The sequence below is a fragment of the Phacochoerus africanus genome, chromosome 7, assembly GCF_016906955.1.
Source record: "Phacochoerus africanus isolate WHEZ1 chromosome 7, ROS_Pafr_v1, whole genome shotgun sequence".
Classification (NCBI taxonomy): Eukaryota; Metazoa; Chordata; class Mammalia; order Artiodactyla; family Suidae; genus Phacochoerus; species Phacochoerus africanus.
The window spans coordinates 74655837-74679437 of record NC_062550.1 but is presented as its reverse complement, the minus strand read 5'-3'; the positions used below and the strand labels follow the sequence as shown (position 1 = coordinate 74679437).

General features: G+C 35.3%; 1 protein-coding gene across 6 annotated transcripts in view; it reads left to right on the top strand.

Moving 5' to 3' along the window:
* Positions 1 to 23349, top strand: part of KIF21A (kinesin family member 21A) — a 144298-nt gene extending 120949 nt beyond the window's left edge. For 2 of the 6 annotated variants that reach the window (XM_047787962.1, XM_047787963.1), the window contains 10 exons: positions 1974 to 2102; positions 4764 to 4802; positions 5469 to 5480; positions 9461 to 9597; positions 11245 to 11425; positions 13151 to 13315; positions 15849 to 15966; positions 17453 to 17623; positions 18862 to 19061; positions 21595 to 23349. In XM_047787962.1, coding sequence (XP_047643918.1) covers positions 1974 to 2102; positions 4764 to 4802; positions 5469 to 5480; positions 9461 to 9597; positions 11245 to 11425; positions 13151 to 13315; positions 15849 to 15966; positions 17453 to 17623; positions 18862 to 19061; positions 21595 to 21688 — 1246 coding nt within the window. In that variant the 3' untranslated portion in view covers positions 21689 to 23349. Of the gene's footprint in view, positions 1 to 1973; positions 2103 to 4763; positions 4803 to 5465; positions 5481 to 9460; positions 9598 to 11244; positions 11426 to 13150; positions 13316 to 15848; positions 15967 to 17452; positions 17624 to 18861; positions 19062 to 21594 lie in introns of all 6 variants that reach the window. The other 4 variants (XM_047787965.1, XM_047787964.1, XM_047787961.1 and 1 more) reach the window with 3 other exon arrangements.
* Positions 23350 to 23601: the final 252 nt, after the last annotated feature.

The window sequence follows — 23601 nt, the reverse complement described above, 5'->3', positions numbered from 1 at the left end:
TGATTGATTTGACTAATCCAGACAGTCAAGTCCACTGTTGGCTTATATAAGTGGCCCTCTAACTTCTTTTTTTTTTTTTTTTTTGCTTTTTAGGGCTGCATCTACGGCTTATGGAGGTTCCCAGGCTAGGGGTCTAATCCGAGCTACAGCTGCCAGCCTAGGCCACAGCCACAGCAACGCCAGATCCGAGATGCATCTGCAACCTACACCACAGCTCATGGCAACGCCGGATCCTTAACCCGTTGAGCGAGGCCATGGATCGAACCCAAAATCTCATGGTTCCTAGTCGGATTCAGATTCACTTCTGCTGCGCCACGATGGGAACTCCCCCCGCCCCCCACTTTTTTTCCTCTTTCTTGATCACACACATACTTGTAAATAAGTTTGCGTACTTCTTCCCAATCATGTACTATGATTTATTTCAATTTTTTACGTGTGTCATTGTAGAGTTAATTTACCTTTGAGAAGTTTATAAAAACTATAATTCACATAGTCTTCTAGAAAAATTTGAAATTAATTTTCATGGTGATCTGATAAAACTCACATTGGTTTTAACTCTTTAAGGTGGTTGACAAAAATCTAGTGTTTGAAGATGTGTGAGTTGTGCCATTTTCTTGCTGTTTTATGTTTAAATTGATATTTTCCTTAATTGGTTTTTTGTGTGTGTGCATTCGTTGAAATGTTTTAAAAGCTATTTGTATGTTTTGTGGGGATAGTTTACTTAGCAGTACATAATAGGACCTGATGATCCACTAACCTGGGTATTTGTAAATTGCAGCACCACAACATGCAGAAAGTTTTGAATGGGTTAGAGCCACTGTTACCTTTTTACCCCTTGGCACACTCACATTTCCCTCAGGTCACCTAACAAGCTTCAAATGATATAGTCTTTCTAGGGCTGCTTCTGCGGCATATGGAGGTTCCCAGGCTAGGGGTAGAATAGGAGCTTTAGCTAATCGAAGCTGCAGCTGCCAGCCTACACCAGAGCCACAGCAACAGCTAGATCCAAGCCACATCTGTGACCTACATCACAGCTCTCGGCAACGCTGGACCTTAACCCCTGAGCAAGGCCAGGGATCGAAGCTGCACCCTCATGGGTGCTAGTCAGATTCGTTTTCACTGAGCCACCATGGGAATTCCAATGTAGGTTTATATTTAAATGTTAGTAAAGCCAATTTCTTTTCTTTTCTTTTTTTGGGGGGCTGCACCCTCTGCATATGGAGGTTCCCAGGCTAGGGGTTCAATCAGAGCTGTAGCTGCTGGCCTACACCACAGCCACAGCAAAGCAGATCCTTAACTGATTTAGGAAGGGATCGAACCTGCCTCCTCATGGATACTAGTCAGATTTGTTTCTGCTGAGCCACGATGGGAACTCCAGGGAAAGCCAATTTCATTACCATAAAAATAAATACAAAAAGAAGTTTTCATATTTTTCTGTTCCCAACTGGAGAATGTTATACCATCCACCTCCCTTCAACCAACATGCACACTCTCTACTTTGACCAGTGGTTTAACTGACCTGAATCATGAAAATACTCTTCTAAAGATGTAAAATTTATCTGTTTCTACTGAATTGAATGTCTCAAGATGAATAATCAGGACATGGGGATGAAGCAAATAAGTAATTTAAAAATGAATGAATCAATTGTAAAGACAAATCTCTTAACCTCTCAGGATCTGTTTCTTCATATGTAAAGTGAGGAACTTGGTCTCAACTGTAAAATTGTGTAATTTTAAATTTGGCTTGCTTTACTGACTTTAGATTTTAGCAGACAGAACCTTTTCTGTAGTGCCATCTTGTGGCCAATGTAACAAAATCCAGTGGGGAAAAAATTTTTAATTAATTTGTTCAGAGGAAAAAAGGAAGAAATTCTCTAATGAAAAGCTTTTTTAAAAATGCATGTTTCTTATAATATTTCTAACAAAGCATAGTCAATTAAAGCCACATATTTAATATTATTTTTTTCTTGTAGCTCAGATTCTGGAACCTCAGAGGCTAGTCTTTCACCTCCTTCTTCCCCACCAAGCCGGCCCCGTAATGAACTGAATGTTTTTAATCGTCTTACTGTTTCTCAGGGAAACACATCAGTTCAGCAGGATAAGTAAGTTGTATGTAAAAGATCCCCAACTATTGATTATCCTATTCTGAACCTTTCAATACAGTCTGAAGAAAACATTTAGCCTTTTCTCTGTGTGGGAGATAGAGTCTGACTTGTGAACTCTTGCTGTATTTCACGTGTTTTCCAAAGGGAAATGAACCACCTAGACACTATTAGAGAAATTTATTTTCCTGCTGAACATTATTCCCTGCTATAGATTTGCATTGCTCTACCTCAGCACTTGTCTTGCCTTTCCTTTTACAAGTAAATTCGAATTGAAATATCTTTGAGATCACTTGAAGTTTAAACTTCTTGGGATTCTTCAGCTTCACTGAGCCTATATAACCTCTAACCCAGATAGCCTGCCTTGAAAAGAGACAAATTATTTCACCTTTGATGGATATAGCAACTTCCAGAGACCATTGTCATGTATGGAATATGTTGTTATCATTTGGTTGTGCTACCAATCCACCACAAAGCTTAAGTAATTGTGTTCTTACAATAAAGAATACTTTTATAGGTGGAGGGAATAGAACTCAGGGTGGATTGTTGGGGAAGAAAGGTAGGAGGGGTATGGAAAATATAATTTTCATTAAATTTGAAGTGAAAAACTATTTCCACATTGAACCAGAATCTCTCTTGCAAGAATTCATACTAATAGTGTTGCCATAAGGTATTTATTAACTCTGACTTGTCTGCTTTGATTTTAAATAACATTGTGGAGGTATGTACTTGATATCTAGTCTCCCACATCAATTACTTAATCTCCCTGTATATATCAACAATTTTTGAAATTTATAGGATGCTGTTTAAGATCTGTCTGGCATGTGTAGATCATGCTAAATGGCTCCAAGAGAGACACACCATCATTTTGAAAGAATCTTTAACTTACTGAATTTATGGATAAAATTCCTGATTAGATTTCAGTATGGTTTAATCAGTAGATGACATGTCCTTTAAATGATCTAGATAGGTAAATAATTTTTAATTGTTTTTTAAAAAATATATTAAGAAAAGGGAGTTCCCGTCGTGGTGCAGTGGTTAACGAATCCGACTAGGAACCATGAGGTTGCAGGTTCAATCCCTAGCCTCGCTCAGTGGGTTAAGGATCCGGCGTTGCCGTGAGCTGTGGTGTAGGTTGCAGACGCGGCTCGGATCCCAAGTTGCTGTGGCTCTGACATAAGCTGGTGGCTACAGCTCCGATTAGACCCCTAGCCTGGGAACCTCCATATGCCGTGGGAAGCGGCCCTAGAAAAGGCAAAAAGACAAAAAAAAAAAAAAAAAATATATATATATATATATATATATAAAGAAAAGACTCTTGAACATTGCTAAATCATTATCTCTCATTTACTTGAATAAGAAGTAAAAGAACAGTAGGAATGTCTTCAGAAAGTCCATTTTCACTAGTTATATGAAACATGACTAAATTTTGTCTACCTTGCTTTCACAGTCATAAAGTTTTCTGTCAGTCTTTTGATAATCTTAATCTAATAATTGTTCCACATTTTTGACTGAAATAGTTTATGAACCACTAGTCATTTGACTTTATTGTCATCTCAATAAACTAAAACCTAGAGGACTATACTTCCAAAAAACCTCATCTACTTTTGAATCTCTTTCTTTGGGCTCCTTTTTGAGACTAGCATATTTCACCAGCTAGAAGTTGACCCCATGCATTATTTCTGATTACATAACTTGCCAGCACTCACTCTCCTCATTCTTCCCAAGCCTCTTGTATAATAATACAAGCTAAATAGATTTTCATAATAACCAGACGTATTCTCAGTCCTGGAGGTTTCAGGGTAAGGCTGACTTGAGTGCCTCACCTATTGTTAAAATCCCACTAAAGCCTCCCAACTATTACTAAGTGATTGCCTAGTCAGAAGAACTCCATGTTTTTGAGATGCGTTATAATCAAGGGCTATTAAATTTTGAGTGATTGCTTTCTATGCAAACATTTATTTTTGCCACATGAGAGTTTAAAGTAATTATCAAGAAGAATAAAATTCATTAATGGTTTTTTTGGGTTTTTTTTTGTCTCTTGTCTCTTTAGGGCCGCACCCGTGGCATATGGATGTTCCCAGGATAGGGGTCAAATTGGAGTGTAGCCGCTGGCCTACCCCACAGCCACAGCAACACCAGATCTTAGCCACATCTGCAACCTACACCACAGCTCACAGCAACGCCGGATCCTTAACCCACTGAGCGAGGCTAGGGATTGAACCTGCAACCTCATGGTTCCTAGTCGGATTCTTTGCCATGGTGCCACGTTGGGAATTCCCATTAATGGTTTCGAAACGGCAGAAGTTTTCTAGTAGCAGTCAAATTAAATAGAGCCTTGAAATGATGTATTTCACTTACTTGTTATTGTTCCTCTTCAGGGCCTCATTTTAGAAAGTGAGGTTAGATAGGTTCTGTGGATCAGTAATAGAAAGCTTCCCCCCCAAAATCTTGGTAGAAAACATAAGAACAAAATATTTTCTCTAATTTAGCTGTACATGGAATTTCCTGCTATCCAGTGCAAATAGAAAAGTAGGGCACTATAGAAGGAATGTGTGCTGTATTTCTGTTATTCATACTCCTGAATCAGTTCAGTCTCAGTGTCTTTACCTATTGACATCTGAATTCTTTTTCCTCATAATTCTAACTCTTTCACTGTAGGTCTGATGAAAGTGATTCCTCTCTGTCGGAGGTACACAGGTACTTTCTCTCTTTCCTACATTCTGGCATTCTATTGAGGTTCTAAAATGCCTTCCTAGAAACTTTAAGCAAGTCTCATTTTGTTACATTCATAACTTGTAACCCATATAAATGCACTAATATTTTTAAACATTAATTTTAATATATTTTTGTGATCATACCTTTCAGACGAAGGACTTTTTTTGTATAATAGTACAAAAACTTGTACTATTTGTTTTCTGTCTGTAATATAAGCATTTTCTTTAAAATAAATGAGTTCTACGAAAATTAATTTCAAGGTTTGCTCTTTAATGACTGTTTCCCCTTCAAAGTGTAGGAGGTGAATACGTATTTTGTTCATGTTGGTTTATAGATTTTAAATAAAAATTTATGGCAGGCTTTGTGACGAAAAAAAAAAAAGGTATGCTAGGGAAAAAAGGATACTCTGGTACCTAATACATAGAAACGAATAGAAAGTAAAAATTTTTTAAATAATAAATATTTTAAACTGGTAGATGCTATTTTTAAAATAACAATGTTGCATTTTTTTTCATGTTATGGATATTTCGGACCCTTGATTTCTCTTTTTTTCTTCTCTATCATTTCCTCTTCCCACTAATCATTTTGTCTCCTCTCTCTTTGCACTTCTTTCCCATGTTTTGTGGCCATTTTCCTGATCATCAGTAGATCCTCCAGAAGGTAGGCAGGGGAAGGGAGAGGAAATTATAGTCTCATTCACAGTATTATAAGACTTGACTGGTTTTGCATGAAACAAAAATAAGTATTTTTTTTCCTTCACATCAGATCTGTTGTATAAATTTGCAATATTTAACCTTAATTTAAACTATCTTAAAGTTGATTTATATATTTCAGGATGTGAATAAATTATTTTAATAGAAAAAGAAATAGCATAGATTTATGTTTCCACTTTCTGTATTTTTTTTCCTGTTACCTTCGGCATTAGATAATCTTTATAAAATATAAACCCTAATATTCTGAATATTTGAGAGTATTCTTCAGTATCTAATGAATACAATGCTATTTTTAATGTTGAACTTATTTTTCTTCAGAAGTCTGAATAAATAAAACACATAAAAATGACAGAGATATCCTGATCTCTAGGGCTGTGCCATACATAAGTCACTGGAGGCAAATATTTCCTTTTGTAATATTACAATTTTTGACATGACAGAATTGTGTTGGATGTTATATCACCAAGGGAACATAAATTCTTAAGGATAAAGATAGTAATCTGAAGGAAGAAAAATTTTTAGAGACATAGTATTATATAACCAAGGGAATCATTTAGCTTTTTTCCTTAGGATGATTTTTTTTATTAAATGCAGATCAAAACAGCCCTAAAGTTGTTAACATGAATTTTTTTCTTTATAATCATCTTGTTAGAATATACATACATTATATATTGTCCATTTTAGAAGTAATAGTTGACTGTGCATTAGATCATAATTTTTCAACATTCGAAGCAATAGTTATACTCTGGCTTCAGTTCATGGCTATAAAAATAGGATTTGAAAATGGCAGATTCAGACTTTTGAGGAGGTTTTGCTTCCATTTTAGTTTTAATTGGTTAAATTCTTAGATTACCAATATGTTACTGAGCATTAATTTCAAGAATCTCATATTGATGCTAGGGTTGCAAATAATACTTTGGATTTTGTAATTATACATCCATGTGATAACAGGTCCTAGTATTATTTCTACTAATGAGGAACTCTCTTCACTTTTTGAAATCATTATAACTAAACCCTAAAAATAAACATTTTTTTTTTTTTAATCCTGAGCCTAAATTTACCTCCTTTAAATTTCTATGCACTGGTCTTTCATCAGCCCTCTTGAGCTATACTAGAATTAATCCAGAATGTCTTTTTGTGCGTTTGTGTCAGCTCTTTAAATATTCAGCCATTCAACTGTGCTTTAGTATGCTTTCCAATGAAGGTTCTCTTATCAGCTCAATATTTTCAGATTCATCTGTTCCTAATATGATATAGTCTACAGAGTCTTCTTAATATGTAGAACTAGAACTCAACCTTATTCTGAATGTGGTCTTGGCAGAATGTAGTAGCTCTTTTGCTTTCTTTCTCCTGAAATATTTACTTCTATTATATGAGTCATTAAAAGTGTTAATAGAGGAATCATAAGTTGTTGATCTATTGGTGTTGTGTTCAATAAACATCTCTCTTTAGCTTTTAAAATCTAGTTAAGCCCTTTTCCTACTTGGAGACTTCTTTTCTATCTTCATCTTAATTTTTTTTTCCTTCTAGGGCCGCACCCATGGCATATGGAAGTTCCCAGGCTAGGGGCTGAATTAGAGCTGTAGCTGCTGGCCTACGCCATAGCCACAGCAATGCCAGATCCGAGCTGTGTCTTTGACCTACACCACAGCTCACAGCAACGCTGGATCCTTAACCCACTGAGCGAGGCCAGGGATCAAACCTGCAACCTCATGGATCCTAGTCAGGTTTATTAACCACTGAGCCACGAAGGAAACTCTGTATCTTCACCTTAAATTTTATATTTAAATTTTATCTGGTGAATATTTTAGTGTTAAGCACATACTTAAAATAACTGGATTTTGTTTGTAATTTTTCTAGGCAATACAGCTCTTTAATATATCCATTTAATTCACATGCCATATCTTTTTTTTTTTGTCTTTTTTGTTTTTTTTTAGGGCCACATCCACAGCATGTGGAGGTTCCTAGGCTAGGGGTCTAATTGGAGCTGTAGCCACCGGCCTACACCACAGCCACAGCAACTCGGGATCCAAGCCGCCTCTGTGACCTACAGTACAACTCACAGCAACTCCGGATCCTCAACCCACTGAGCAAGGCCAGGGATCAAACCCGCAACCTCATGGCTCCTAGTCAGATTCATTTCTGCTGCGCCCCGATGGGAACAGGAAAGTCTCACATGCCATATCTGTCTTTAGTCTGGGGTAGATATTGAAGACCTCTTTCCAGACTGACAGAAACATTGACTTTTTAGGTGTGACTCTTTAGCCCCCGATGGAACTACCTTACTTCAGGAATTTCATACTTCTGCTCACTATGACTGCAAGGATATCACTTGAAAAGCTTTTTGTATGGACCTTATTGGAGTCAATGTATATTGTGAATATGACATTCCTCTAATTTTCTGCCTATTAATTCTATTAAGAACTTCCCCCATGAGATTAGTGTACTCATGATCTCTCTCTCTCTCTCTCTTTTTTTTTTTTTTTTTTGGTTTTTAGGGATGCATCCATGCCACATGGAAGTTCCCAGGCTAGGGGTTGAATCCTAGCTTCATCTGCCGGCCTTCCCCACAGCCATAGCCATGCAGGATCTGAGTCACGACTGATACCTAACCTGCATCTTCATGGATGTTAGTCAGTTTCATTACTGGGGAGCCACAAGGGGAACTCCTCACATTATCTCTTATTGATGAGCATTTATAGGTTTATAAGTATTTGTTTAGTATTTTCCTTTGTGAGACTCACCAAGAAGTTTTGCCCATCTGTAATTTCTGAAACCTACTTTTTTCCTCCTTTCTGGAAAATCAAGTCTACATATTTTGTCGCCTTTATTGATCTTCTTAGTGTACCAACAATGATTTTGCTTCTGTAATGATATATGCATTCAAAACCCTGTAATATAATGATATAGTAACAGAAATACTTGAACTCATTGAATAAGGCTTCACTGTCAGTTCTAATTTTTCTTGAGTTTACATTTTTTCTTAATTATTTCTGTCCCTTGCATTTTGAAGATTGTTCTTATTCATTAAGAAGATGGAAACAGACAGCTTTGTTTTATCTCTGTATCTTTCCTAATATGATCCCATTTGTCTTATATAATGGGATCAATATAATTTTTCTTCCTGATCTGAGTAAAGATACATCTTACTTATATATTTATCATGTCTTAATTCACTCTCATCTTTAGTTTTCCTGATACAGTTATTTCAGTTCAGATCTTGTCTCAGACTCCTTTAGGATAAGGACCATGTTTTGATAAAGGTTTATTTCCATAGTTCATAGTTTAGAGGCACAGAGCAGAAATTCCAGAAATATTAAACTTTTGAGAAAGCTCCTTAAAGAGCATTACTGTTCTTTTAAAATCTTACTCTAAAAAAATCTTCTTTGAGATTTTAAGTTTTTTAAGTTTTTGTTATTTCTGAGTCATTCTCCCTGAATTCAGAATTTCTGTTTATGCAGTCATTCTTGTACTTCTTCAAATTTGTTTGAAATTGCTTTCGTTGTGTTTTAGATTATGTATGTTATACCATCTCTAGAATGTCTTTTTTTAACACAGAGTCACATCTTCTGGTTATCCATCATTTATGCTTTCTTATTTGTCAGAATTCACTATACTTGAATGGCTCCTAGTATTACTTCATTAAATTTTGAAGAGATGAAATTGTTAATAAGAAAATTCTGTGTATCGTTGGCTTTGCTCTTTGTAGAATGCAGCTCCTAGCTGATGCCTGATTAGCTGGATGTACTCCATCACTGCTATTACTATTTCATACTTTGTTCTTTTGCTTAAAACATAGACAAGGGAGCAATCTGGATCTTATTAATTAGTTACTTAGAAAGACTTCTTAAAGTCAGGGGAAAAAGTTAAAAGTATATTCATGATATAGCTACTGAAGTAATCTTGTTTCTTTTTCCACCACCTCAGGGGCATAATCAACCCATTTCCAGCTTCAAAAGGAATCAGAGCTTCTCCACTTCAGTGTGTTCACATAGCTGAAGGGCATACAAAAGCTGTGCTCTGTGTGGATTCTACTGATGATCTTCTCTTCACAGGATCAAAAGGTGCTACTAGTTGTGTCATGTGGATATTTAACAGATTTTTTTTAATGATTACATTTTAGTAGGTTTTGAAAAAATTTGTCAAACTGCTTAAGGCTCATAAGAATCTGAAAGATAATCTGGGTTCAACCCTTGAGTTATATAAAATATAAAATCATTGCAGAGTTGGAAAGAAAGTAAAACCTCTGTTGATGTTGTGTGACTAGCATGGTGAGGGAATCTATCTCCCTTCGATAATTGAGCACCTAATGCATACAAAGCGCCCTGCGCTTAGTAATGCAGGCTATATAGATTTCTACAAAAGGCAACTGTAGTGTACAGTGTGGTAAAGAGAGTAAGATGGGTAGCAACCACCATTTCTTCAGCATTCACTGTATGTCAGAGATTATAGTAGGGGCTATGCAAATTATATCGCATTCAATTCTCAGAACAACCCCAGTGAAATACATGTTGTGTTCTCATTTTACAGATGAAGAAACTGAAGATTCAAGAAATTAACTAATTTTCCCACATACCCTTAGCTAGTAAGAACAGGATTGGAAACCTAGGTCTACTCCCCTCCAGACCTTCACTCTTAACCTTTCTGGTATAATTGCAGGCAACTAGAAATCAACTGGAAATTATTTGAAGAGTTTGGGAGTTTCAGAAAAGGGAGAGGTTGTGCTAAATTGTGAAAAATAGGAAAGGCTTTGATAAGGAGGCATTTAGGATGAACCTTACAGAATTGCTTGGATATTGACGGGTAAGGATTGGCAACCAAGATTAGAGAACAACATAAGCAGAGACATGGAGGTAGAAGAGGGTCTGGAAACTAAATCCAGTTGGGTTGCAAAGTAGAGTATGTACAAGAGAAGTGGTGGATAGTGAGGCTAAAAAGATGAAAAGGAAACACGTATAAAATAATAAAAAATTAAAAAAAAGAAAAGTAGGCACATATAGGAGTTTGGGATGCTAGTTAAGTTTTTTTTAGGAATAAGACTCAGTTTCAGTTTAATCGGCAAACATTTATTACCCACTGTCTATAAGGGAACTATAAGAATCTAGCTAAAACTTATGAATTATAAATAATGGCAAGTAATTCCTCAGTTTATTAAATTTGCTCTGTAAAAATGTAATTTTCTAATGACTCACATTAACTTTATTTCTTCAGGATAATTAGATATATATCGTCAGAAAAACAAAATAGAATAATTTCCTGATTATGTTTTTGGATCAAAAGTAAAATCTATCATTCAGTGACCCCTGGAAAAGAAAGGTGTATCTATTTCTGAGCTTGGAATGTTGTGAGGGGGTAAAAGAGTGATCAAAGCAGAATGTTTTAAAGAGGCCAATTTGGGATTGCCATTTTAAATTCAGGGGCAATTTGAAGCAATACTCTTTTAATATGTCTATTTCAAAATTTTGTATAATTTTTTTTTTTGCCACCACATAATGTATACATCAGACATCCCTGGCTTTCATCCAATCCTTTATACCTACTTTGCCTTTGAACCTGCTGCAAAATATCAAAGATGGAGTTAGGATGCCTGCTGCAAGTTAATGGAATAATTACTTGCTCATTTTTTCCTCATAAAAGAGAACTTGTTATTGTTAAGAGAATCTCATTTAGTTCATGTTGACAGTATTTCTTCTTTTTAAATTTGTTTTTAGATCGTACTTGTAAAGTATGGAATCTGGTGACCGGGCAGGAAATAATGTCACTAGGGGGTCATCCCAACAATGTCGTATCTGTAAAATACTGTAATTATACAAGTTTGGTCTTCACTGTGTCAACATCTTATATTAAGGTGTGGGATATCAGAGATTCAGCAAAGTGCATTCGAACACTAACGTAAGTAACTTAAACAGCATAAGGGGCAAATAGTTCTTGCTTACAAAATATAGAGAAAGGTAGGCCTATGCATGCATTTTTATTCATTCATACCTGTCCACTTACCAAGAATATTAAAGTTTTTACAGTAAGAACCCAGATAAAATATGGTTAAAAAATATTAAGAAAAGAAAATATGGAGTTCCCGTCGTGGCGCAGTGGTTAACGAATCCGACTAGGAACCATGAAGTTGCGGGTTCGGTCCCTGCCCTTGCTCGGTGGGTTAACGATCCGGCATTGCCGTGAGCTGCGGTGTAGGTTGCAGACGCGGCTCGGATCCCGCGTTGCTGTGGCTCTGGTGTAGGCCGGTGGCTGCGGCTCCGATTTGACCCCTAGCCTGGGAACCTCCATATGCCGCAGGAGCAGCCCAAGAAATAGCAAAAAGACAAAAATAAATAAATAAATAAATTTCTAAAAAAAAAAAAAGAAAAGAAAAGAAAATATGAGCTCAATATTAAATAGGAAAGATGAAGTCATATTTGATCTGTGACTGAGTACACATTTCCTATTTCCTTCCTCCTAAATAACTCAGGAATTAAGTTTTCATAGCATTCATTACTCGATGTAGTTAAATGATTTACATTACTTGCTTCAAATGAATACCAGTCCTTGGAAAATGGCTGAAATCACCATTGTGATCTTTTTTTTAGAATTTACACTGCTCTGGTATTAGCACGTCTTTCATAACTATAAGTCATGTTGGACAGTTTGAGGATGAGTTTGTTTTCTGTGTCTGTTATCATATATATTTTTTAAATATAGAGCAAATAATGATTCTTTTTGCCATAAGGCTAATGAACTGTTTTACATAATTAAAATTAAAATTAACTCTGTTCATTTATATAAGAGAAGAGAGCAGTTAATAGTTAGTTTTACTAATTTGTAGAGTGGGATTATTAACATTTAAGTGCTGTTTTGTATTTTGAGAATTTGCTCATTATTTACCATATTGAATAGAAGTCTCTCAAGGGAAATTTTAGGAAAAGAATACTGTATCTTATGTTAGAAATTTACCAATCCAGTTGACTCACTAAAATCATATTTGAAAAGATTGATTGTAATACTTTAGAAGTTCGCTGAGAAAATGTTTCAAAATTTTAAAATAGACTTGCCATTTAGAATTTAGGTGAGGAAACAGGAATATGTAAGTCATGTTTAAGTCTTTAGCGTATCCTAAATAATCCACATATGGTTGGGTTAAAGTAAACAAAAAACTGAAAATAATTTTAAAAGTTTTTAGTGTCTTTAACTCAAAAGGACAAATTTTACATATGTAAGGAATATTGGTAGGCTTGTTCCTCAGGGAACTTCTGGAAGCTTCAGGAAAATAAACTACCTTTGTGGCACTGTATCATTTATCAAGTTTTTTTAAATCTATATTATCTAATCTTTTCTGAAAAGTCATCCCTAACTCAGGGCCCAGAATTCCTAGTGTTATACTAGACTCTCAGATTAGGAGTTTTAAGCCATGTCATCTTGTTTTCTTCATTCGTTTATTCATTTATCTGTCAACATGTTTATTTATAAATGCCAACTATGTGCCCATGAGGTGCTGGGTTAGGTACAGTGCATAGAGTGACCAAAGAGCACAGATCTTATTGTTGCCTATAGCCAGTTTCCTAAGAAATTAAGCTTAACTCTTATCCAGAAATGTGACTTATTTTGCTTTGTTTTCCCTCTGTTAAGATCTTCAGGTCAAGTTACTCTTGGAGATGCTTGTTCTACAAGTACCAGCCGGACAGTTGCTATTCCTTCTGGGGAAAACCAGATCAATCAAATTGCACTAAACCCTACTGGCACCTTCCTTTATGCAGCTTCTGGAAATGCTGTTAGAATGTGGGATCTTAAAAGGTAGAATTTTAAAGAAATTGTACTTCCTGTATATGGCAAGTACAATTTTCACACATTAATAACATTAATGGATGTGAAATCTAATTTGTAGAAGCCCAGAAGTTAATATAAAATCTTAGGCTTTTCTGTTGCTGTAACACCCCTAAAAGTCTCTTCTATCCTCCTAATGCCTTCATTTGCAAATTCACGATTTTCTTTTCTTTTGGTTTCCATTTCTGGGAAAAAGTATATGAAGGAAAATAACCTTTCTTAATATTTTTCTACAAGTTGTGTTGTTTACCGGGAAGAGACCGAGATTCTCATTCTAGTTGTTTCAGTACCTTTGGAAGAATTATGCATCTTATATTTCAGAATTTTCAGTTAATAAACTTTACTACTTTGAGCATAAATCCTCATAGGATTTATATATATATTTATATATATGACAAATATTAAGAAAATGAAGTGAGTAAAAAGAGGAAAATTATAAATTGAAATGTAAATTATTACATCTTTGATTTGATTTTTATTTACTATGAAGCATGAGCTTTTATCCTTCATTTGAGTGCTTATTTTAGCTTTTCTAGTTTTCAAAATTTTGACAGCAAGGGAATATTTATTATTTATTTATTATTAACAAATATTTAGTCAACAGGCACTAAACTGTGGTAGGTACTGGGGATCAAGACTGAGCAGGACAAATGTCGTGTCCACCTTCTTAGGACCCATCTTATAATGGAGGATAAGGGCCATTAAACAGGCAATTGCAGGATGTAATGTAAAGTTTGTAATTCAGGTAGTGCAGGTAGTTAGGTAATGATCCCTTCTAGAAGGGATTTGTCAGTGGTAAATCAAAGGGCAAATTATTTTAGAAATTTTGAAAATAGCTAGTTACAACTTGTAACTTTTTAATGCATGATACAGCAAGTATAATAAATATAATGTATAGATAAATAAATGAGACAGAAAAAGAAGAAATACAATCCTGAGGGGTTTTTTAAGAAATAAAAAGAATATTGGAAACTGTGCTTGTTTAAGAAAATTAGGAAAGGGATGAGGACTATGTTTATTTTATTTTATTTTTTTTGTTTTTTTAGGGCCGCACCCACGGCGTATGGATGTTCCCAGGCTAGGGGTCAAATAGGAGCTCCAGCTGCTAGCCAACACCACAGCAACAGCAATGCTGCATCTGAACATATCTGCGACCTATACCACAGCTCACAGCAACGCCGGGTCCTTAACCCACTGAGCAAGGCCAGGGATCCTCATGGATACTAGTCAGGTTCATTACCACTGAGCCACATAGGGAACTCCTGGGTTTATGCTTGAGGATATTAAACTTGACTTGTGTTGAAGCACCATGGAGGAAGATACTCAAAAGTCATGACATGAGACAGGAAAGAGAGCAGCTTTTGAAAACCTTTATACTTTCTTTTCTGCGGAAGAGTTAGAGCCTTTGAAACCTGCTTGATTTCAACAACATGATTATAAACAGATTCATCTTACCAAAATTACTAAGAAAAGAGTTTCAAGGAACAGTAATATTTTAGAAGCCAAATACATCTCTGTATTCCAGCAGCTTGACTTGAGGTAGGACTATGAAACAAATGTTTATTGTCATCCCCTGACAATTGACATCATACATTTTTCTAGTTGTAAGATATATTCTGATCATTTTCATACCTTTATAATAACTGATGAAACTGACTACCTATTTTCTGACACACATATATACACACACGTGTACATAAACATATGTATATATGTATATACGATGGGTATATGATGTGTATATATGATGGGTGTACAAATGCATGTATGTGTATATGTGAAAATAATATGTGTGTGTGTGTAATAAAATAATCTTTCTCCATATTGTTATTTTCTAGTTGTATCAGTGGCATAATTTCAAATTGGCCCTAATAACATCAATCATATGTCTATAACATGTTCAGACATTTAACAGATTAGGTGTCTAGACTTAGGTTGGAGTTAAAATTAGCCTTTGAGAAATTTTAGGACTTTTGATGCCTTTTCATTTATTGCTAGAGTGACCATTAGTCTCTTCGGAATAACAGATTTAGGACTCATTACACGTCCATTGCAGAATAGATTCGTTTGGCCACTTTTTTTTTTTTTTTGGCTTTTTAGGGCTGCACCCGCAGTATATGGAGGTTCCCAGGCTAGGGGTCAAATCAGAGCTGTAGCCACCAACCTACAACACAGCCACAGCAATGCAGGATCCGAGCCGCGTCTGTGACCTACACTACAGCTGACAGCAAGGCCAGATCCTTAACCCACTGAGCAAGGCCAGGGATCGAACCTGCGTCCTCATGGATGCTAGTCAGATTTGTTTCTGCTGAGCCATGACAGAAACTCAAGGTTGGCCATTTTTTGACTCTTAATTTGAATAGAGCTGCCTAGAGGTGAAGTTAAATTAAAAGAAAATTAGTGAACAGTTTTATCAAAGAATGTTGATTATTTTTGTTGAGGCTTAGCACCTGCATGCTAAGAAAGATTTTCAAACAAAATTATTTTTCTTTCTTTTTTAAAGGTTTCAGTCCACAGGAAAGTTAACAGGACACCTAGGCCCTGTAATGTGTCTTACTGTAGATCAGATTTCTAATGGACAAGATCTAATCATCACTGGCTCCAAGGACCATTACATCAGAGTGTGTATAATAAAGTTGTTGAATTGTATTCTTCTGTTAAGTGGTCAATTTAAAGTGTTCAGTTGCACCTAGAACTGTTTTCTCTTAATCAGTTTTCTTTTTTTCTCATTTCTAGCCTTTGCTTTTTCTTCCTGATCTTTTCTTTACTCATAGTTCCTGTTTTCATTGCTGTATTATTTAAATATATATCCTCACTTTAATAAAAGATAGATTGGGAGGAATTTTAAAGATTTTTTTTTTGGCTCAGTCATCTAATGACTTAATAATTGTCTTGTCATCAGCATCTTTTATGCTGAACATATTATGGTTTTCAGATTTTATGCAAGTGGCAGATTAAGATGAGGAGAGATGCATAGTTTGATTCTGGAGATGTTATGTTTGAGATGCTAATAGAGGACCTCTTTCTATAGGCCAGTAGGCTATTTGAAAGATAAGTCCGGGGCTCAAGACAAGTTATGACTAGACAAGTATGTTTTGGAGCCATTCCAATAGAAGCAGATATTCAAGGAAACAGAGTAGTTGACACAACCAAAACAGAGAGGTTGACATGACTTAGCCTTGGGAAATCCTGTGAGAACCAACAGGAGTAAAAAGAGGATACAGCAATAAAGAGAAGTAGGAAAAGTATAAGTATACTTTTTTAAAGAAACTTTAAGAGATGAAAAATAGAGTAATGACTTCAAAATAGAATGGTTAAGGGAGGAGGATTTTGTATTTGGTAGACTTGAGCATATGAGTTTATATGCTTAGGAAATGGGTTCAGTGGAGAGAGAAAGTGTGAAGAGTGAAGGGGTGGCAATTGATGAATCAGATAAAAAACTGAAGAATTTTTGATTGATGAATCAGATAAAAAAAAATCCGATCAAAATGTGAACCTGGGAAAGAAGTAAGTACACTCTACATCTGAAAAGAAGAGAAGAGATGGGAAAGAGAATGTTTGGGGATAAATGGAAACTTTTGTAACTGGAAAGAGGGTCTAGAAAGTTTATTTTTGATCATACTAGCCTAGCCTTCTTAGAAAATCACAAGGTCAACAAGCTGAGAGAGAGATGAGGGCAGCTGAGGGGAGTGGAAGATTTTGGATAGCAGCTTTGGAGAGTTTGAGATGACCATCAGGATTGCAGAGCTACCTAGTGGTGCTTAAGTAACTATCATAGCATTTACTTGAATTTCAACTGGATTGCTATGTAGTATTTTTATTATTTAGCATATTATTTATATATTCATCCATGAAAAAATGGTTGCCTTTCTTAGGAGCCTATAGACATGTAAACATGTGACATGGAAGCAAAAGTAGTATGAAAATACAGCTCAGGTTCATCCTGAGTCATTCACAGAGGCCATTTTAGTTAACTTAGTAAAATAGCATAAGAAAACAAATCATGTCTGGTTAATATACATGTGTATATGTTTCTATGAATGGACACATGTAGGTACTTACTCATAGGTTAAATAGGATGACTGCTTTCTTTCTGCTTTTATTTAGATGTTTGATGTAACTGAAGGGGCTCTTGGAACCGTGAGTCCCACCCACAATTTTGAGCCCCCTCATTATGATGGCATTGAAGCACTAACCATACAAGGGGATAACCTATTTAGTGGGTCCAGAGACAATGGAATCAAGAAATGGGATTTAGCTCAAAAAGACCTTCTACAGGTAATGCGAGTCATTGGTATTCTCTGTGTATATTTGCATTGTTTACAGATGATAGCAATCAGGGCTTCCTCTTAAAGAGTGTTTCATCATCACCCACCAGAGTTACTAATTATGAAGAGGGAAATGGTCAACATTTAATTTAATTCCTAGATAAGAGGCGAATAGAGGCTGATAATAGTTGGAAGATCTGGGATTGCCCCTGTGCATGTGTTTACTAAATAAAACTACTCTTTGAGCTGTCACAATTTCTCATTATGTTTTATTTTTGTTTTATGTATACATATCCCAAAGAGTACCAAGTTTCACTGAGTCAAAGCAGTCTAAATGACTCCTCATCTGTAAGAGCGTGTTCATACATCAAAGAGTAGAAAACTCTCATTTCCAGTTGAGTTGAAGTATATTGACAATACAATTAAATACTGGTGGCTTTTCCTATTTCCCAGAGCAGGAAATTAGTTAACAGATGAAATTGTTCTCAATTTCAGGATTTTCCTTATGTGTATGGATGTGTGTGTATTGCAGTTGCTACCACTTTCCTGCTTACAACCAGTTGAAAACAAAATGAACAAGTACCATGAATTTTAATAGGAAAAAAAAAAACCTGGCAACAGGTGTATATATTGCATTCAAAAGCTTTTCTTTTGTATATATACATTCTTAGACGTGACTTTTATATTATGTATGTAAATATATTTATACATAAAAGAAGGTCATACAGTCTGAGCTTATAATCATTATTTACTATTATGACATGTATAGGTTGGCTCCAGCCTTCAACAAAAAGCTTTAAGTCTCTGTGTTCTCTTCCAAAATTTAAGGCAGTGATTTTATGAGACAATCCTTATATTCTGCATACCAGGTTTTAGTTTTTAGACTTGTTATGTGAGATGCATTTAGAGAAAGGTGAGATATTTACTCCTTTGAAGAAGAAGTGATGTTTGAAAAATTCTGTATACTATCTAGGTCTTTTGGATTCTACAGGTTTTGAACATTCTTGGTCTTTAATAACTGACAACATGATGATAATTAGTGAGGCAAATTGGGGAGCAAATTACAGATTTATTTTTTTAAATCATATAAGTGGTTTCATAGAAAATCATATTCATAGTTTCCACGCCAGTTCAGTGTTCCAAATATCGAATTTTGTCAGTGAAAGCTTCTGTTACTTATGGTATGAAAAATGTCAGTTTGGAAGGCTCCCTTTAGGCTGCTGATTTTTTCCTTTTTTTTTCTCTCAGCAAGTTCCAAATGCACATAAGGATTGGATCTGTGCCCTGGGAGTGGTGCCAGCCCACCCAGTTTTGCTCAGTGGCTGCAGAGGGGGCATTTTGAAACTCTGGAACATGGATAACTTTGTGCCAGTCGGAGAGATGAAAGGTCATGATAGTCCTATCAATGCCATATGTGTTAATTCCACCCATATTTTTACTGCAGCTGAGTAAGTTTTTCCTATATCTTTCTCTACATTTGTTACTTGTATTCAGTTCTAATAAATACTGTAAGTCGTAAATATCTGGAAGTGCAGAGCATATAGAATCCTCCTTTTATTACCATTGTTCTAATGTCTGCTTATGATGTCTTATTTATATTTTCTGAGGTACACTGTGGGCACTGAGTTTGGGCTCCCCAGGTTACATGATAATAGTGTTACTCCTATATCAGCTTTCTGCTTCTATTGGGAAGTCTGCTGCCATATCTGCCTCTGGTGGCTTTAATTAAAAAAAAAAAAAATCACTCATAGGTGACTAATTTCTAAAGATTTTTTTTCCCCAAAACAACAATAAATTTGTCATTCTTCACATTTTGGACAAATGATTTTTTAAAAAAATCTCTTTATGCCTCTTCTACCTCCCTTAAAGTTTAAGTGCGTAGTAATATCTGCTTCCTTCTTCTTAGGAAGGCTGGATTGATTAATTTATTTACTCATTTACTCATTCATGATGAATCTCCTATGCATCAGGCACTGTACTTGGGAATAACAAAGTGAGCAATAGAGTTACAATAGCCTTCATTCTAAGGAGAAGAAAATAAATAAATAAAGTAATTAGTGAGAAGTGCTCTGCAGAAAAATAAGGCGGGGAAGGGAGTGTCATGGGGTTTACACGATAAAGTGGTCAGCGAAGGCCTTGCTGAGAAAGGCATCTGATCTTCTTCTAATGTCTTTCTTTCTCAATAAGAATAACCATACCATTTTATTTAAAATTGTGATCTCCCCTATCACCTAGTACTCCCAGACCCCTTTGCTATGCTCTTTAATTTTTCTATAACATTTATTACTTGATAATAAACTTTATAATGTAATTATTTATTATTTATATATTACGTACTATATAATCTGTAATTTAATTATTTGTAATGGTTTATTGTATGTCTCCTCTTGCTAGAATGTATGATCTACAAAGTTGAAAGATTATGTTTTTTATTTGTTTATTTTTTTATTTTTTATTTATTTATTTTTTTCCCACTGTACAGCAAGGGGATCAAGTTATCCTTATATGTATACATTTTTTCCCCCACCCTTTGTTCTGTTGCAATATGAGTATCTAGACATAGTTGTCAATGCTACTCAGCAGGATCTCCTTGTAAATCTATTCTGAGTTGTGTCTGATAACCCCAAGCTCCCGATCCCTCCTACTCCCTCCCTCTCCTATCAGGCAGCCACAAGTCTATTTTCCGAAGACAAATACCATATGATATCACTTATAACTGGAATCTAATATCCAGCACAAATGAACATGTTTGTTTATTTTTAATATATCCCAAGCACCTAGAATAATGCCTAGTACACAGCAAGTTCTCAGCAAACATTTGTTGAGTGGATGGAGGAATGGATAATGGGTGGATGAATGAACATGTCTCCTTGCTCTTTTTGTTGTACATGTGCTGTGTGGGTTGGTGAAAGATTATCACTGTCCTACAGGTTTGTTGAGATGTCATTGACATAGAGCACGGTATAAGCTTAAGGTGTACATCACAATGATTTGACTTACGTATATAATGAAATGACTACTATAGTAAGTTTAGTTAACATCCGTCATTTCATGTAGAGACAAAAAGAGTTCTCTTATGGGTGAGAAGATTATTGATTAAAAACTAGAAAGCCTGGATTCTAGGCTCAGCTCTGTCCTATTCTGTGTTACATTGGACAAGTCACTAAACTTTCTTTTTCCTTGAAATGGACTACCTAATCTTTGAAATGCATTTTAACTATTAAATTCTATAGCAACTCTTTCTTTTGGCTTTGGGTTTATTAGGAAATTGAAGAAAAGCAGCGCTCCCTTTTTAGAGCCATGAGGGACATGGTTAAGAAATGTGATTGTCTAATGACTGGTCCCTAGAACCCACATGTTGGGTGAACAAAAATAAGTATTTCTCACAAACGCTTTGAATCATCTATGTTCTATTTAGATAGGGTATTAGTCCACTTCTTAGTAGCCTCCTGCTTTTTCTGTGGGCTTATGCTGATTTTACCTAAACACATTTCTTCCTGACTATTAGACTTTACTATGGGCTCTTGTGTCTAAAGACCTCTGCCCATGTCATATCAGTGTACTGTTTGAGAGATGGGGACCTGGAGCCATACTGCCTAGTTTCAAATCTTGGCTCTTTCACTTATTTTGTGATTTGGGCAAATTATTAACTTCTCTGGACCTCAGTTTGCTCTTCAGTAAATGGGGGATAATAGCATTATCTATATCTTATGGTAGGTAAAAAGTATAAGTATATTAAGTATATTAATGTATGTGAGGAGAACATAATTACATGCCTGGCATGTAATAAGCCCTTGTAAATATGAGCTATTTTAAATTTCATTATTATGCGCCCCTGTTTGATATGCCTATGGGACAGTGTATATTTTTACTTACATCTATTTAAAGACCTTTTCAGAAAATGTTTTCATAAGTAATTCTGAGAACTGTGTATCTTTCCACCTCTTTTCACATGTTCATTTTTAATTTATTATTTTGTAGTGATCGAACTGTGAGAATTTGGAAGACTCGAAATTTGCAAGATGGTCAGATCTCTGACACAGGAGATCTGGGGGAAGATATTGCCAGTAATTAAACATGAATGAAGATAGACATAAACTGAATACTGTGACAGTGCTCTATGTTCTTTATGGAAAATATTGTCCTGCATTTATTTAGCAAATGTTGTGAATGGGATTAACTGGAAAATATATCTGAATCCAACTGCTAAATATAAATGGTATCCTAATAAAGTTGTGTACTATCTAATGTGCTTAATTTTAGTATCTGCCAGTGCATATATAACCTATAATTGATATACTGCTTGATTCGCACTTTTATCGTGGCTGGATTTTTGTGTCTAGTACTATAAAAAACACCTTTAAAATATTTGAAATACAAGATGTCTGCTTTTGTAACAGTCAGAAAATACACCTGTAATACAATGCAATCCACTGTTATCTCATTCATATAGTTTGTTCAGACGATTTACGTTATCTAAAGTATATTGGGATTGTAAGTCAAACTGTCGTCTGTTTGTGTGGTATTTCTATCAGTCTACAGAGAGTTCCCAAATTTAAAAGCTGTTAATGTAATGCAAAAAGGTATGAGAGTATTATTGTGGTGATTCTTCATAAAATGGAATTGACCTTAATCTACTAACAAAGAACGTTAAACAGATTGTGTTAGATGTTGACGTTGACTTGTATTGACCAAAGTTTTGCAGCTGTGCTATATTCTGTGCTCAGGACTAAAATTCTATTAAATTGTTTTATTAGTGCTGTGCATACATTCTGTGATGGGAAACATTTTTGATGCCCTAACAGAAATATATTTTGATCTATTTTCCTATGGAGTTGTTTCTATTATCACCTTCTGATTTAATTTTTATTTAATAGTAGTATTTCTTTCCCTTTTTACCTAATTTTTTATATGCTGCTAAATATATTTTAAAGATACTATGTTTGCAAACCTTGGTAGCTATGATGAGAACTATATCATGTGCAGTGGGAAAAGCTATGTAAATAGGTAGATTGTAAAGAAAGAATGTCTTATGTTGTAACTGTATGAATTTTTAAATGCTGTAGATTGGATTTTGCAAAAGGATGTATAATTTATCTGTCTGCTTGGAATATTAATTTGTTTTTTATGTGGATGGTAGGACACTTGAAAATATTGTCTTGTGGTCTTTTTCCCCTAAGATATTTGCTTGTACATGAAAGCTTAGCCAGGGCTTAAATAAACATGTTGCTATGGATTATTTTTATTCCTTTGTTCTTAATTGTATGAAAATGACCAGTGTTAGTAAGGCTTTATTTTATCTATGTGATACAAGACAAATTTTTTCATTATCAGTCCAGCACTATATAGGCATTTCTTTATTTGCTCACTAGACATGAAGTATTCTTGAAAAGTATGAAACATAACCTCATCTTGAGGAAACAAGGAAACTCAGCAGTTAAAGGACTTAAACTATAGAGCTTAGGGATTTGAACATAGATGGTAAATCAAATAAAACATATTCCTATAACTGTTAGGACAGTAGTGACCTTGATTATTTGAGAAGAAATGGGAGGCATGCTGGCTGGCAGGTGTTGCAAGAGGTGAGTTGGGAGTGTAGAGGGGTGAGGAGGTCCTAGAAATGTTCTGTTTCTTGACCTGAGTCCTAAGTGACCTGTTAAATTGTACCTATATTTCTCTTGCCTATTTTATGTATGCATACTGTGTTTCACAGTGAAATAAATGTGTGTGTCTGTGTCTGTGTCTGTGTATCTATTTTAAACTTGAAGGGATTTTCCTGTAAAGGGTATCTCACCTACTGTATAATTTTGCCTCCTTCCCTGGTGGAAGATATGATGTTAAGACTTGAGAGATATTGTCAGGACTATTTTGAACTTTTTTTTTTTTTGGTCTTTTTGTCTTTTCTAGGGCTGCACCCGCGGCATATGGAGGTTCCCAGGCTAGGGGTTGAATCGGAGCTGTAGCCACCGGCCTACACCATAGCTCATG